General features: G+C 37.0%; 1 protein-coding gene across 2 annotated transcripts in view; it reads left to right on the top strand.

Annotated features, from left to right (window-relative positions):
* The window catches only part of RBM25 (RNA binding motif protein 25), a 32792-nt gene that overhangs the window by 15568 nt on the left and 1939 nt on the right, over window positions 1–15285 (top strand). The window contains exons 7-18 of one of the 2 annotated variants that reach the window (XM_069858255.1): window positions 393–575; window positions 2781–2834; window positions 3091–3174; window positions 6757–7037; window positions 7948–8158; window positions 8480–8569; window positions 9914–9987; window positions 10693–10843; window positions 11196–11520; window positions 12424–12698; window positions 13123–13221; window positions 14491–14538. In XM_069858255.1, coding sequence (XP_069714356.1) covers window positions 393–575; window positions 2781–2834; window positions 3091–3174; window positions 6757–7037; window positions 7948–8158; window positions 8480–8569; window positions 9914–9987; window positions 10693–10843; window positions 11196–11520; window positions 12424–12698; window positions 13123–13221; window positions 14491–14538 — 1875 coding nt within the window. The remainder of the gene's footprint in view (window positions 1–392; window positions 576–2780; window positions 2835–3090; window positions 3175–6756; window positions 7038–7947; window positions 8159–8479; window positions 8570–9913; window positions 9988–10692; window positions 10844–11195; window positions 11521–12423; window positions 12699–13122; window positions 13222–14490; window positions 14539–15285) is intronic. The other variant, XM_069858254.1, reaches the window with a different exon arrangement.

Raw genomic sequence — 15285 nt, 5'->3', positions numbered from 1 at the left:
AGAGCTGGACTATAGCGATTGCCTTTCGGTGAGCGTGTGTGTGCTTTCTCTTTGCCTGTCTACCGCCTTAATCACCATTTATCAGTTCTATTTTATTGTGCAATCCTGTACTTGCCCTCTGCAGCCATTCCACATATAAAATTATGTGGTCCCTATGGTATTGTCAGTGTGAAAAGATCTGACTAAAATAATGCAGTTGATAACTACTTGTAGGCGTTTAAGGTTTTGTGGGTTTTTGTTTGGTTTATGTGGCTTTGGGTTTGTGGGGGTTTTTTGGTTGTTTTTTTTTAAGTAAATGCTGTAGGGGCATGAATGTGGTGTTCAAAGGTGAACGTCTGAGATAAAACTAAATTCTCAATTTTTGATTCCTGTTACTTGCAATTTTTCCCTAGAACTCCAGACCAGAGACAACAAATGATGACGATGAAGCACTGGATGAGGAAACGAAGAGAAGAGATCAGATAATTAAAGGGGCCATTGAAGTCTTAATACGAGAATATTCCAGCGAGCTCAATGCCCCTTCCCAGGAATCTGACTCTCACCCCAGGAAGAAGAAAAAGGAAAAGAAGGAGGACGTATGTGTTTTGATTTTGGACAAAACAGATTTTTTCTTCAACTCACCTTTATGTAATGGCCAAACCTTGTGCAAACACTTTAAACCTAAACTTCCGATGAGAAAACAAATCAACAAGCATTGATGTCAGCAGCAGTTTCATTTTCTTTTTAAGCTGAAAGCTAGCCAGTTATAGACACCATCCCTTTAGGATGATTTAGGCATCTAAGCATCTAGACTTCTTGGAGCAACAGGTTTGAATTTGGGCAGGATTGAACCAACCTTTCATCCCTCTGAAGGTGGAGATGCTGAATTTAGTGCAGTTTAATCTGCATGTGCATATAAGGTTTTTCAGATGAGAACTTAATTCCTGCATACTATTTCCACTGAACAATGCCAGGGTAATTTTTCTAATGGCAGGAATTTGCTCTGGTAGTTCTTGACAAAATTCTTCTCTCTGCTTATTGAATGCATTCTGGTAGTGTGCCTTGATCCAACTGGTTGGAGCTGTCTTTCCTGATGTGGAAGTTTTTCATTAGTTGTTTATGTGTATACCACGTAAACCTTGAAGGGATCTTTCAGGGATGAAAGGCATATGGTAATCTTCCTGCCTTACAAAAGCACTTTGTGCAGGCACGTGTCTATTTGGCTGGATTTAATCAGCTGATCTTCATATATTGTATAATGCAAAAAAAAACCACAACAAAAACCAGCCCTGTTAAGCAGGAATGAGTGTTCTGATTTAGACCTGCATCTGTGAATAACGTTTTTTTTATGGAATAAAACGAACTGGAGAAGGGAGAATAAGAATGAGCAAACTCAGACTTAGCTTTTCCAGCCAAGTTTCTAACATGGGAATATGGGCTTTCACACCTACCATTCTGCACCTGTTGTGAAAGAGATTGGAAAATTCTTTGACCAAGATTTTTACCCACTTAAATCTGCTTCAAAGTTCCTATCCAAGGCAATAATGCAGTTTCAAGTCCTTATGGGGTTTAAGTGTGGTGCAAAAAGCAACATCTCCCCCATGGGGCAAGTATATCTTCCCCACAACATTGTTAGTCATGGCTGACCTGAGATATGAGAGTGCTGAGCTGAGAATTTGTTTTTCTTTCCTCTCCCTTGCTTTGGGAGAAGATGCTTTCTTGGATGAGAATTTACGAATGAGTCCGTGTCTAATGCTGTCAGCTGTATTTTTTGTTACAAGCGTTGTTACAATGTGTATTGTCCTGTGGGTACTTCTATATATATATATATGGCCATGAATAATGCTAGGTAGTTAAACATTGTAAGAGATCATTGCAGTCTTGGAAGAGCTGGGTGCTGAGTATGTTGCTGGGACAGAAGGATGTTCTGCTAGCTCTGTGTAATATAGAATTTGACCAATCTGAGCTAGTCCAGTAGACAAATAAGTTCTTTCTAAACACATAGCTCTTTTGGGTTGAAATTGTGCCCCATTATCTCTCCCATACTGGGAAGGAGGCAAAGAAACTTCAAAGTTGCCATCTTTGGCCTGTGTGGATAGAGGTGGGAGTGAAGAGATAGTCCTAGCTTGTTTCTCTCTTGTCCTTAAAGGAGAGGAGAGAGAGGACTGTGGAGGGTGGGGGGAAGGGAAGATGGATCCAGGTGTATGGGGGGTGAGGGTGGGGCGAAACTCACGATGTCTGGGGCTGTTATCCCCTGAAGGGCTTGGTGTGAAGAATACTCCCACTGGTGTTAGCAGCAGCCTGTTGTTGGTTCTTCTGGATGAAGGCATGACTGATGTGGGCAAGTTGAAAATGTGTGTGGGGAACTGAGAGTGAGTGGAATTGGTTTTCAATTTTAAGCATGGGGAACCTCGCTAATTCGCACTTTTAGTTAGGAGGTGCAATCTACCAAATTCTGCGAATTAGCGAGTAAATAAAATCAAGACATACCCACTGCAAATATACTGATCATTTCTATTGGCAAGCGTAGCTTAGTCTTGTTTACGATGCTACAATAGTGCACTAATATCTTGTAGTATACTTGTAACCAAGTGAAGTCTTACTAATACGAGACCTCACTATATTTTAAGTAGTTCAGAGAAGGGAGAATTAGCGAGGTTCTTCTGTAATTTTGTTGAATCAAAGAAATGACATCACAGCAATACAATATTGCTTTATAGTGCAAACAAAAGAAACATTGTTTTTCAGAGTAGTGTGCAATCTATTTTTAAAAAAAAAAATCTCCGTGGATTTTTCCGCAGATTTTCCGCAGATTTCCAGTGGCCCCACTGATACCTTATCCACTCATCACCAAGGTTCGTTTACATTGTAGGCTTTGACAATGACTATGTTTACTGCTAGTTGCCAGATTTGTGACTCTTGTCCATCTGATTTTTTTTTTTTTTTTCACTCATTAACATCAGACTGTCAGGTTTGGCACTGCAGAAGGACTTTATTTATCTCTTGCAAGATTGGTTGAAAACTTCTAACCTTGAGCTTTTCTCTTGTTCTCCTGTGTCTGTACAGATGGCTCTTAATGCTTTTCCTCCTGTCCCCCTTGTTTTTTTTTAGGAGGATATAAATGCTATAGAAATGGAGGAAGACAAAAGAGACCTGATTTCAAGAGAGATCAGTAAATTCAGAGACACACACAAGGTAGTATTGTTGTTTTTGCACTTGATACAAATTAGGCTTTTTCAAAATCCAAAAAACCACTATTATAAAATTTAGCATTACATAGCAATATCACTTTAAAATGATGTTTATATTAGGTTTAATATACATAATTCTTTACAAGTCAAAGAAAGACAACTACCACGTTAAAGTGGCCCTTGACATCTTTATGCTAAGACTTTGATTGCTACTGAATATTTTGCAGTCTTCTCACTTTAACATGAATAAAGACAACTTAAGTTTCTACACACATTAAGTCAAGGTATTTATAACTAAAGGCTAAACGGGGCTGCAGAGTAAGACATACACTTGAGTGTGTTTCTCTAGGTAGATTTGTAACATAATCCAAGATTTTATGAAGAGTTGAAACTTGAATTAAATTTAAGTCTTTTATTTTAATAGTTCTAAGTTAAGAGTGGGGGAAGATTAAAACTAGGTCAGTGGTTACCAGACTTACCAAACTTTAGATGCATGGAAGAACTGTAAATTCCCGTAAAGCTAATCTATTCATTGACCCCCACCATTATGATAGAGATCATATGGTGACTAATGCAAGATGAAACTCACAGCTTGGAAAGTAACATGGAATAGGATGTAAGTATGAGCTTCTGTTTTTTATTATACTTATGGATGCCCCCTCAGAAAAATATGCAAAGGGGTAACTGGCTTGGAAATGTTTGTGCACATCAGGTCCCATCTCAGGGTTCCACTTACAGAAGTTTCCAGTAATGCTAGTGCATCTGTGAATGTTTCTGCTTTGGAAAATGATACTTGTGGATAGCAAAGCACAACTATGCATGTAATGTTCTTATTTTCATGTTTAGCTTAAAGTTGGTATTATTTTTTCCCCAATAAGACTGGAGTGGTCCTTGGCCTAGGGAATTATCTGCAAGTTCCTCTTTCAAGCACATACTTTTATGTCAAAATACCCCCAAATCAATGTTAAAGAAAATGTTGATGATACTGCAAGGTCAAGTATGCCCGTGTTATTTAGCTTTACCACATCCCAATCGCTGGGAATGGTACCATGTTTTCACGCAGTTGTATCAATGTAAGCACAAGTGACTACGTGTTATATATACATGTATTCAGTTTTTCTCTTTACTGAAGTTTTTGGAGATAAAAACCTGGGGAAAAATTCTAGAAGAAACCGTCTGGAGAAGCTCAGCAATTGAATGTGAGATTGGTCAGTGGTGAAACTTCAGTAGAATTGTGTTCAGTTCCAAGCCCCAAGTCATCACTGGTACTAAGATGCAAACAAGTAATAAGTTCTTAAAACAAACAACGACCAAAACGAGCAAAAGCCATGCTTCGTTTATTTTAGAAGCTGTTGGGCATTTTACTGCCTTTAATCTGTATTACTAGGGGGGCTATTTGGGGTTTCTTACCATTGAAAATCAACTTATAGTAGTCATTTTGTATATTGGATGTATTTAAAAAGGGGCTGTTGAATCTTTAGCCGCTGGCAAGTGAGCACAGTGAACCTTTGCATGTTTTTGGTATGAGTTTATAAAAAATAACCACAGACTGTCAGGGTATCAACATTGCAGGGGGCGTCCATTTACAGCACGGACGAGTCTGAAGAGAACTCAAGGTAAGATTTATAATTATTCTACCTGTTCATTACTTCAGTATATCTGATACCGTTCCCATCCCATTACCCTTTCAGATCCTCTTATTTAGGCTGATAGAAGTTGATGAGGTCAGATTTCAGTTACAAAATAGACCGATTTTATTTTTTCAATTGGATTTTAAGAAAGTGGACCTACAAAATGGATTCTAATACACCAAGATTTGTGTGTGTGTGTGTATACTTAGACATGTGTGAAATATTAAAAAAATAAAATATTAAAAAAATAAAAAGGAAGAAACCCACTCTCTTGAGAAATCATATTCTCAACATGAACAAAATTTTTTGAGAGTGACAAAAAATCAGTTCAACCAAAGAGTTTTCTATTGGAACATCTAAGATAACCTGTAAGTATCAACCACTTCAGTATGTAAACTTTTCTGTAAAAGTATATGAAATTCGAGGTAAGTTGGATTTTTAGAAGTTGACAACCTAGTTTAACATCTGACCGTACTGAGGTTTAGCACTGTAAGGCTCCTGTAAAACACAAACCTTTTGAAATTAGTTTTCAGCCAAGTGTATATTGCAGAATCCAAGTTTGTTTTTTCATATCAGTTTTCTTCCAATTCCTACCATTTTTAGTCCCTTTTTCCTTTTGTGATTTCAATGTATCCAACATTGGTTTGCCTTTAGTGTGCTATCAATGCAGCGTAGTTTCACTGGATACATTAATCACTAGTGAATTAGCTTTATTTCTGTAATCCTTTGTCGGTTCTCTGGTCCCTGTGCCTATGGCAGAAGAACACTTACCAGGTAAGATTGCTTTTTAAAGTTGTCTTAAATGCTTTGTTTAAAAGAAAAGAAAAAAAAAACCAAAACAGAGAAAATGCTGTTTCATTGTTCCAGTTTTTAATTTCATTTCAGTGATGGTAAACGTGGAGCCAAAGGGGATAAACCTGTTTATTCTGCTCAATATTTGTTAAAAAAAGTGGTATTCTGGCATCCATCAGGTTGAAATTTGGTATATTTGGTTGTTATTTGGTATATTTGTGAACCGTGTACTTGCTCTTCCTCCCAGAAACATAGCTTATAGGCAAGGTTAATCCAGTGTTGGCGGTCCATGTCCTAGCACAGCATCTGTAAGTTAACACATAACAATTGCTTCCAAGGATGGATTTATCTATCATTCCGTTGATGTATTTTCTATTGTCTTATAGGAATTCTGGTCATAGGAACTGTTTCTAAATGAAAAAAAAAGTGGCAATTTTGTACAATTTTTAGTAAATCTGTAGCAGGTAACCCTTTAGTTTCTGTGTTTCAAAAGAGCTATTTCCAACCTTTTTTTAACTGTCCATCTTGCAGTAGTGGAAGTTAAGGATTCCATTCTGCAGAGTCCAGTTCTTACCAATGAACTGTTAGAATGTTTTTAGGGAGGGAAAAGGGGAAAGGTTGCAGCTTGCTTCACTGTATAATCACGTGTGCCACGTGTAAGTGGATAAATTTCTTTACCCAAGTTTTCATATAGGACTGTTTTGGTCTGCCAGGGCTTTTTGGTAAACAACTCACTGTCCCAGTAAGCATTTCACTGAAATATATTTTCCTAGTTGAACAGAATTAATTTTATCAGCTAGAAGTTCACTTTGCTTGTGGCTTATAGGGCCAGTGGAATTCATGGGCCACCTGAATTGTGACTGGCGGTGCACTCTGTATATGCAGTTTAGTCAGCTTATAATACGAGGCCAGCCCTACTCTGTTAAGGTTGGAGATTGCTGGTCTGTGTAGACCTATGCTTTTGCACGAAACTTAGTCTTGTGATTGCTGCATTTTGATTTCATACTTATGAGTTCCAAAAAAATACCCACCAAACCCTATTTAATATTTTAAAATTAGTGGCGGTTTTGGTATTTCCATTACCAGCCTTGTGTGTTGCGCCGGGAATATCCAGTTCCTATAGCTACAGAATTAACTGTGAAAGTTCTCTTGTTGGTTTTTAGAAACTGGAGGAGGAAAAAGGCAAAAAGGAGAAAGAAAGACAGGAAATTGAAAAAGAACGCAGAGAAAGAGAAAGGGAACGGGAGCGTGAACGAGAAAGGAGGGAGCGTGAAAGAGAGAGGGAACGTGAACGAGAGAAGGAGAAGGAACGGGAGCGTGAACGAGAGCGAGATAGGGATCGTGATCGAACAAAGGACCGCGAACGAGACAGAGATCGTGACAGAGATCGTGACAGAGATCGTGAAAGGAGTTCAGATCGCAACAAGGATCGGAGCAGATCAAGGTAAATGTACTGGAGTTACTATTTCTTTTACTTATTCCTAGCGCTACTTAATAAGCACATATAGTTCAGCAGATCAGCTGCCACTGAAAAAAGAATCATCCTTTTGGAAGATCAGAATTAAAACACAAAATGAAAATTTTAGACAATGTTGTATTTACACAGTTTGGAAGAATACTTGATTTCCTCCACAACACAGGATTAGGAGGGCTGCAATGGGCAATACGCAATAAGAAACCACCCAAGCACGGTTTAAGCATACTGATTTTATCTCAAATCTCTCTTACTTTTTCATAGGTACTTTTATCTTTTATTCCAGCTGGAGATTCTTTTTAAGTCTGCAGTATCTTTTAGCTTAAGTAGGTTTTACCTTTTCCTTTGTTTTTTTTTTTTAATGAAAGCAAAGGGATTCCTTTTCTCGTCTTAAATAGTGACTAATCATGTTAGGCTCTAGATTCTGCTTTTTACCTCTTCACCATAGAAAAAGTAGCTATTTCAGTTTAAATCATCTTGTCAGTAGAGTTCAAGTTGTCTGTAAGCCATGTAAACATGAAGGATTTATTAAGCATGTCCTTTATTTGTGGTTTTTTTTTTTAACAGACTTATTTATGGAGACTTACCAACATGATCTGATTAGAATTGCCATGTGCTAACACTTTGTTTCTGTAGATATTGTTATTCACTGGTTAGTGCTCAAACAACTGTTTATGTAAATGGAGTTTTGAATATAGTAGAAGTATTGATTTACGCTCATTGCTATATCATCTAATCATCTTGGACAATTGCAGAAGAAAAAGTTGCAAGATGCTACAAATACTGCATTATGCATTTGAAATTAAATCATTTGGTTGAGTGGAGAGGAAGGCTTTGTACTTAACTTTGATTTTTTTTTTTTTTTTTTTCCTTCCTTCAGAGAAAAAAGCAGAGACAGGGAGCGGGAACGGGAAAGAGAACGCGAGCGGGAACGGGAAAGAGAACGCGAGCGGGAACGGGAAAGAGAACGCGAGCGGGAACGAGAACGGGAGAAGGATAAGAAGAGAGACCGAGAAGAAGATGAAGAAGATGCCTATGAACGCCGAAAACTAGAGAGGAAACTGCGGGAGAAAGAAGCTGCATATCAAGAGGTAGGTTGGGATTTTTAAGATTCCTTAAGGAAAAAAATGATTGATGAGTGGCAATACATCTTCTGTTACAAAATGTCATTTCCTTTCCTGCTCCTTTTTGTAAATATATTTTTAATCCTCTGACTGCATGAATTGGTCCAGAATATGTAAGTCACTGTCAGGACAACTTTGAAATTCTTATTCTGGTATTTTAAATTATAAATAAATAGTTTGCTAAATTTTAATGCAGTTGGTTTTAAACAATAATCCAAACTAATTTCAAAGTAGTACTACTGTTCTTAATGTTCTTGAGATTGGAGTGGTTTTTTACTTCTGTTGCAGCGTCTTAAAAACTGGGAAATCAGGGAACGGAAGAAAAGTCGGGAATATGAAAAAGAGGCTGAAAGAGAAGAAGAAAGACGAAGGGAAATGGTAAGTCTTGTAACTTTACTTGTATTTTTCAGTCCTATTTAGAAGTGTACTACTATCTTCATGGATAGTGATTGAGCTCATTTGTTTTTGTGTAAACACCATATATGTTTTTATATGTTCCGTGTCGTGCAGTTGGAACTAGACCAGTCTTTTTATTTCCGGCCTGCTCATGTGCCTAAACCTTCTATAATACATAATATAATAGTCTATAATACATCTAAGCATTTTGTTAATTTCGATCTTTAGTTCATTTGGTGTGAAACTATCACAGTTATCAATGGAAATTTTGTCAGAAAAGATGCGCGTGGAAGAGATAATTATGTAATCTCATAGTTTTGCTCTAAAGTATAAAGAAGTTAATTTAAATTAAGATAGTGTTATCTCACTTCATAATTCTCCTAGAGAAGAAGAGAATATATGAGAGAGTTATAAGTAGGAGATGGATTAGCAATAGTTTCAATGCAAAATATGAAAAAAGACACTAAGAAAAATAGAAAATACATTGTTTTACATGTAATCTAATTTTTCCTCCTGAATGCTTTAGAGGGGAAAAAATATTTGAAAGTCACTTAGTGATGTTTTCTATTTGTGATCCTCCTGGATGCTGGCTATGGATGGCAGGTATAGAGAACAGTTAAATTTTGTGCTGAATTTGCAACCATAATCATGATTTGTTTCTCAAAGTCATAAGTGCAGAAATATCATACTGTTGGTTTAAAGGTATTGCTTAGACACAGGTTAGAATGTCCTAGTTTAGTCTCCTGAAAGAAATGCTTAATTTTTTTTCTTTTCCATTTTACCAGAGAGGGGAAAAAAATCCTCCTCTCCCCGCTTTGGGTTTAGGCCTGTGCATTTCTAGACGTTTGGATTATTAACACAGCAGAAGAGTGCCTATCCTAGAAGTGTCCATTATATTTGTTTCTATGTATAACTAAGTCTTTATTTCAAAGCACAGCTCTTGGGAAAAAAAACAATAATGATAAAATACAGTTAAGTTGATATGTTATAATATCCAGGAACTTTGATCCTCCTCTTTTGTGAAGTAAACAAAAAAGGGGAGGGATTATACTTAGAATCCGTTTGGAATGCCAACAGCCCAACAGTAGCCTGCAAGTCAGGGAGACAATCTGAGTGGACCCAATGGATGTGCTATTTGCTGTTTAACGTATGATAGGAAGTTGGCATATCCCTGGAAGATGATGCAATTCCAAAACATTTCCATTTCCTGTCTGGAAAACCCTAGCTTAAAGCATAATAGCTATTAATATATTAATAAATTTTAAACTCTTGGAAAGAAAAACACAAAAAATTTTACAACATTACATAAATTTCAATTTCGTGCAGGCAAAAGAAGCCAAACGGTTAAAAGAATTCTTAGAAGATTATGACGATGACAGAGATGATCCAAAATACTACAGGTATGGCTTTGTATTGATTCCTAATACTAAAATCTTTATGGTTCATTTTCACACATTTGTGAGGTTTGTTTGCAGAGGCTCATGGATTTTCTATTTGATGGATTATGTGGCGATGTAAGGGTCATATCTAAATTAATCAGTGTCCCTTTATAAGTGCCATAGGGAAAAGGAGAAACTCTTGGCTGCTACTTGCTAATGCTTGGGAGCATCTTCTCCTTCCTATCACTTCATTTGTGGATAAGGCAGAGCAGACATCAGTATACTGCCAAAATAAAGTAGTGGGGGCAAGGAGAAGGGATCAAGCCTCTAAAAAGTTCACAAGAAGGCTGTGAATGGTATGAAGAACAAGCTTGTTAACTCTGTAAGGGATGGGGAAGATTGTTCAGCATGGAACTAACAAATTTGCATCAAACTAATTTAGCAGAATTGTTTCTTGTCAAGTTAAAAGCTACAAAATAATTTGATTCTTTTTCTGAGAAGACCAGCAGTCACATTCTCTAAATCTGTTTACTGTGACAGGTAAATTCTGTATAGTAATGTTTGGAACTGGTATTTTAGATTCTTCTTGTATAAAAATAGAGGACACCGGCTGCTCTTACAAATCTGATTTTTGTTTAGTGGAAGGTGCATCTGTATCTGGTATTTCTTGTAGTACAAGGTTCTTGCGGGAATGTTCTTTAAGTACAAAATCCTTATATTTTTTAGGGGTAGTGCTCTTCAGAAGAGGCTACGAGACAGGGAGAAAGAGATGGAAGCAGATGAACGGGATAGGAAAAGGGAAAAGGAAGAATTGGAAGAGATTAGGCAGCGCCTCCTGGCAGAAGGACACCCAGATCCTGATGCAGAACTCCAGAGGGTAAGTAGCTGTTGGTCTAGCAGGAAAAAATAGCCCTTGCTATTCTGGTGGTATTGAGTAAAATGGTGTAGGAGATCCAATAGTTTAAAATTTGCTGATTTGAGTCTCTTAAAAAGAAGTCTATGTAAGCAGTAAGGCCACTGGAAACAAAAAACAACTTCCAGATCTATGTTCGGATGGTCTTTGAAAACAAGTTTGGATTAATCAGTATTTCTGATTATAATAGCAGTAGTTGCATGTATTTGTTCTTGATTAACAGAAACTTTCTTAGGAAACAGAGGATCTTTAGATTCTTTTCAAACAGTGATGGTTTTGAGAAAGCTTCTCTTTTGCTAATTATCTTTCATTGTAGATGGAGCAGGAAGCTGAGCGGCGTAGGCAGCCACAAATAAAACAAGAGCCAGAGTCTGAGGAAGAAGAGGAAGAAAAGGCAGAAAAAGAGGAAAAAAGAGAAGAGCCAGAGGAAGAAGAGGAGGAGCCTGAACAAAAGCCCTGCCTTAAACCAACTTTAAGACCCATCAGTTCTGCCCCATCTGTTTCTTCTGCTAGTGGAAATGCAACCCCAAACACACCTGGTGATGAGTCTCCCTGTGGCATTATTATCCCTCATGAAAATTCACCTGATCAACAACAGCCGGAGGAGCATCGGCCCAGAATAGGACTTAGCCTCAAACTGGGCAAGTTTACGTTTTATTTTAATGCTCCATATCGGATCAAAATTAAAAAAATGCCAAGCTGAGTAGCCATGCAGTTCAGATTGTTGTTATTGAGATGCTGTGCTTGGTTTCTTCTGTCTAGAAGATAGAAGCCTTTTAATAGAGCTCTTCTTCCAAAATTTGGAGAAGGAAAAGAGAGGGAAGCTTTGACATCCTCAAGGCTTAATATTTTTAGGAATTCTTTGAGCTGGGTTTAGTTATTTTTGCAGGCTTTTTCACCTTAATAGGTCTCTAAATATCTCTTCTAAAATGTCATTGCTGATTTTCATGCATGTAAGTGTATGTTAGATTTAAGCCCTAAACACTCCTTATGTTTGTTCACAAAGACCTTTTTAAAAGAAGAAAACTGAAAATCAGATTATTTTTCTTCCTCTTAAAGTAGCACAATAAATTGATGGCAGTTCCAAGCATAATGTGAGCATAGAGTTCCTTAGTACTTTAACAATTTCCTGGTGTTTTTCAAAATAACTTTGGTTTGAGAAGGAGAACTGAAGATATTTGTATTCCAGGATGTTTGAGCACTTACTTCAATTAAATTATAGTGAGTGGGGCTGCAATGTTAGCTCACACTGTGTTAGATCTGGAATGAAGAGACGACTGTATGTTACTAGGCTGACTGATGATTAACTTTTCCTACAGCTAGATTAATTGTCTACCCTCAGTGGGGATGCCAATTGGTTTCAGGGCATTGATTTATCAAAAACCTCTTTTGCTGTTTTTATAACAGTTTGAGAGATTAAAATGCTGTTGCTAGGCATTCGCAGACATATAACATACAAACTGATATTCCTCAATAAATGTGTGAAGAGCAAACTGGCTTTAGTTGCAGTTTATGAATATGTTATTTTATCTTTTGGATTATAGGTGCCTGCAATAGTCCTAATCAGCCCAATGCTGTAAAAAGGAAGAAGCTTGCTGTGGATAGTGTTTTCAATAAATTTGATGATGAAGACAGTGATGATGTGCCTCGGAAAAGGAAACTTGTCCCCCTGGATTATGGAGATGAAGATAAAAGCAATATCAAAGGCAGTGTCAATACAGAAGAAAAACGTAAACATATTAAAAGTCTAATTGAGAAGATTCCCACAGCAAAGCCAGAGCTCTTTGCTTATCCTCTTGACTGGTCAATTGTGGATTCAGTAAGTGGATTTCTTTTAACCAGCCATGAAAAAGCATAATTTTTCCAAACAAACCTTGGCATTGAATTAGAGAAACAGTGTTCCTGAAGCCCAGGAACATCATCAAGTAGAATCAAACTTGAGTACTGTAGTTCTTGTCATTTATACTTATTCTGAAGTATGCCTGCTTATTTTTGTTTGGTCTCTCCTGAATTGTTGCTACAAATAATGTAGCAGTTTTATGGAAGGGGAGGAAAAGGCCAGGTAAAAACATCTTTGAATGGCTGTCAGAAGTACTTGCAGATGCCAAATCACTAAGGGTTATCTCATGGATAGCAAAATGTATTTTCTCTAAATAGTTGTTTAGGTTGCTGGCTGCCTATCTGGCAGTATTGTTTCAAGGTAGTAAAGTTTATGGAAATTATGGTTTTGTTTGTTTTTCCAGACATTAATGGAACGTCGAATTAGACCGTGGATCAACAAGAAAATAATAGAATATATTGGTGAAGAAGAAGCCACGCTAGTTGACTTTGTCTGTTCTAAGGTTAGTATCTTGCTCTTCCTTTATGAAATCTGGGGTTTGCTCCCTCTTTAAGATGCTGTAGTGACTGCAGTGTCTGTATTTGAAGGCAGTCTGTTCTTAGCTTCTCTGTAGTCTATGATATTTGTCAGCAGAGATGGTTGGTGTACTTGGAATCAATACGTACCCTAACGTTTCACAAGTTACCTCCTTTAATGCTTACGTACAATATGTAGATGCTAGGTGCTCTCTGTTACCTTTTAGATAAACATATGGAACTGGATAAAGAAATTAGTAGTTAAGAGCAGCTGTTTTAACTGCTAGTTTTATCATCAGATTTCAGAATTAATACCTCATTGGCCCTTAACATTTTTAACTTAAAGATAGGATTTCTGTGGATTTAGGGGGGATAAAAGCCAGTAGCTTGATTTTTTTGCATACACTTTTGGATTAACTAGAAGAACTTCTTAAAAAGCTTCAGTAGTAGGCAAATACAGAGGTTTGAGAGCTAGCATTCGAAGTCATTCTTTTATACCTTTTAGTTGTTGCATGAGTTGTTTCAACTCTTTGTAGCTTCAACCATGAAATTACAAACTGAATTCTAATAACTTGCCTTTTAGAATTTGTCATAACAATGCTATGGCTTTTCGTCAACAGTGAATTTAAAAAAATCCTTTTGGTTTCCACAGTACTCACTTTCATTAATGGCTTGTCTTGGTTTATCTTAAGGGCTGCTGTTTGGGAGGGAAAGCCAGTGACAGTGTTGTGGCACAAGTGAAGGAGAAGGTGAAAAGCCGAATATTTGCCACGCATAAATTTGTATATATGTAAAAAGCCGTTTTCTGATATTGAAAGATAACTTGATTCTGAAAAAAAAATTGAAATACTTAACTGGCAGGTGGAAAATGCGGTTATAAAGAGTGATACAGGGGGAATTTTGCCTTTATTTCTTCCATTAGGAATTCATTGTTGAAGGAAAGGGATTTTATTCCTTAGATTAGGAGAGCATAATTGAAGATGGAAGAATAGCCAGTAAATACAAGACCTGTTGAAGATCTGGAGCTTTGTAGTACTTGTTCCGCAATAACTAACTAGCCATAAAACAGCACTCATTATGAAATCTGATGTAGTTCAATACTAATTTTTTACTTGGCTAATACTGGGAACTAATGAACTGCAAGTAGTTTTGCGCATGCAGAGCATTCAAAATCCTTGAAGCAACTGGGTTTTTGTTTGAAGATGCTTGTATGGTTTACTCCGAGTTTTTAGTCTGAAAACATTTCTTTCTTTCAGGTTATGGCTCACAGCTCACCACAGAGCATACTGGATGATGTTGCCATGGTAAGCAGAAAATATGTAACTGATAGTGCAACCTACATTATACTGAAGTTAACAGTCAGTTGTGCAGTGTAGAAGTTCATAACAAATATTTGGCATTCATAGAACATGCACAGAAAACATGCATTAGATATGAAAGCTGTTTTGATTAAACAGATCATGCTAGCGTAGGTGTGTTCTTGTAGTCACACCACCTAGATTGAAGTTACTGATTCCTGCTGAGTTTTGTATTCAGCAATGTGGAACAAAGATTCTGTCCCTAACATTAGAGGTAAGGATAAAAAATAACAACCGTATCAGAAATATCAACTTCTATTCCTTCTCGTACTTGTAACTAGATTTTTATAATTAGTGGTTATATTCTTAATTAATGAACAAAAAAGTGATTTTCTCTAGAAAAGTAAAAATCCTTTTTTGCCTGGTGTTGGAACAGAGAAACTTCATTAAACAGTGTTACTGTTTTGCCATGTTTTTGTACACTGAAAGGTGAATAAAAACTAATTGTTCACTCTCTTCCAATAAGGAAACTTAGAGGCAAAGTTGTTAAGAGCCCAGATTCTTAGTGGAAGTTAGTAGTCACACAGAGAACAACCTACTAGGTGACCTGGGGAACTTCCTGAGAGATGTTGTACATGCTAAAAGTTTGCATGGATTCAAGAAAAGCCTGGATAATAAGTTCAAGAAAGAGAAATCCCTTGAGGGATCACTTAATTAATATCCAAGGAAGTTCCAACCTGATAATGAGCCATG

Source organism: Phaenicophaeus curvirostris, chromosome 5, assembly GCF_032191515.1.
Source record: "Phaenicophaeus curvirostris isolate KB17595 chromosome 5, BPBGC_Pcur_1.0, whole genome shotgun sequence".
Lineage (NCBI taxonomy): Eukaryota > Metazoa > Chordata > Aves > Cuculiformes > Cuculidae > Phaenicophaeus > Phaenicophaeus curvirostris.
The sequence above is the reverse complement of the archived record's forward strand: the minus strand, read 5'-3'. Positions and strand labels throughout refer to the sequence as shown.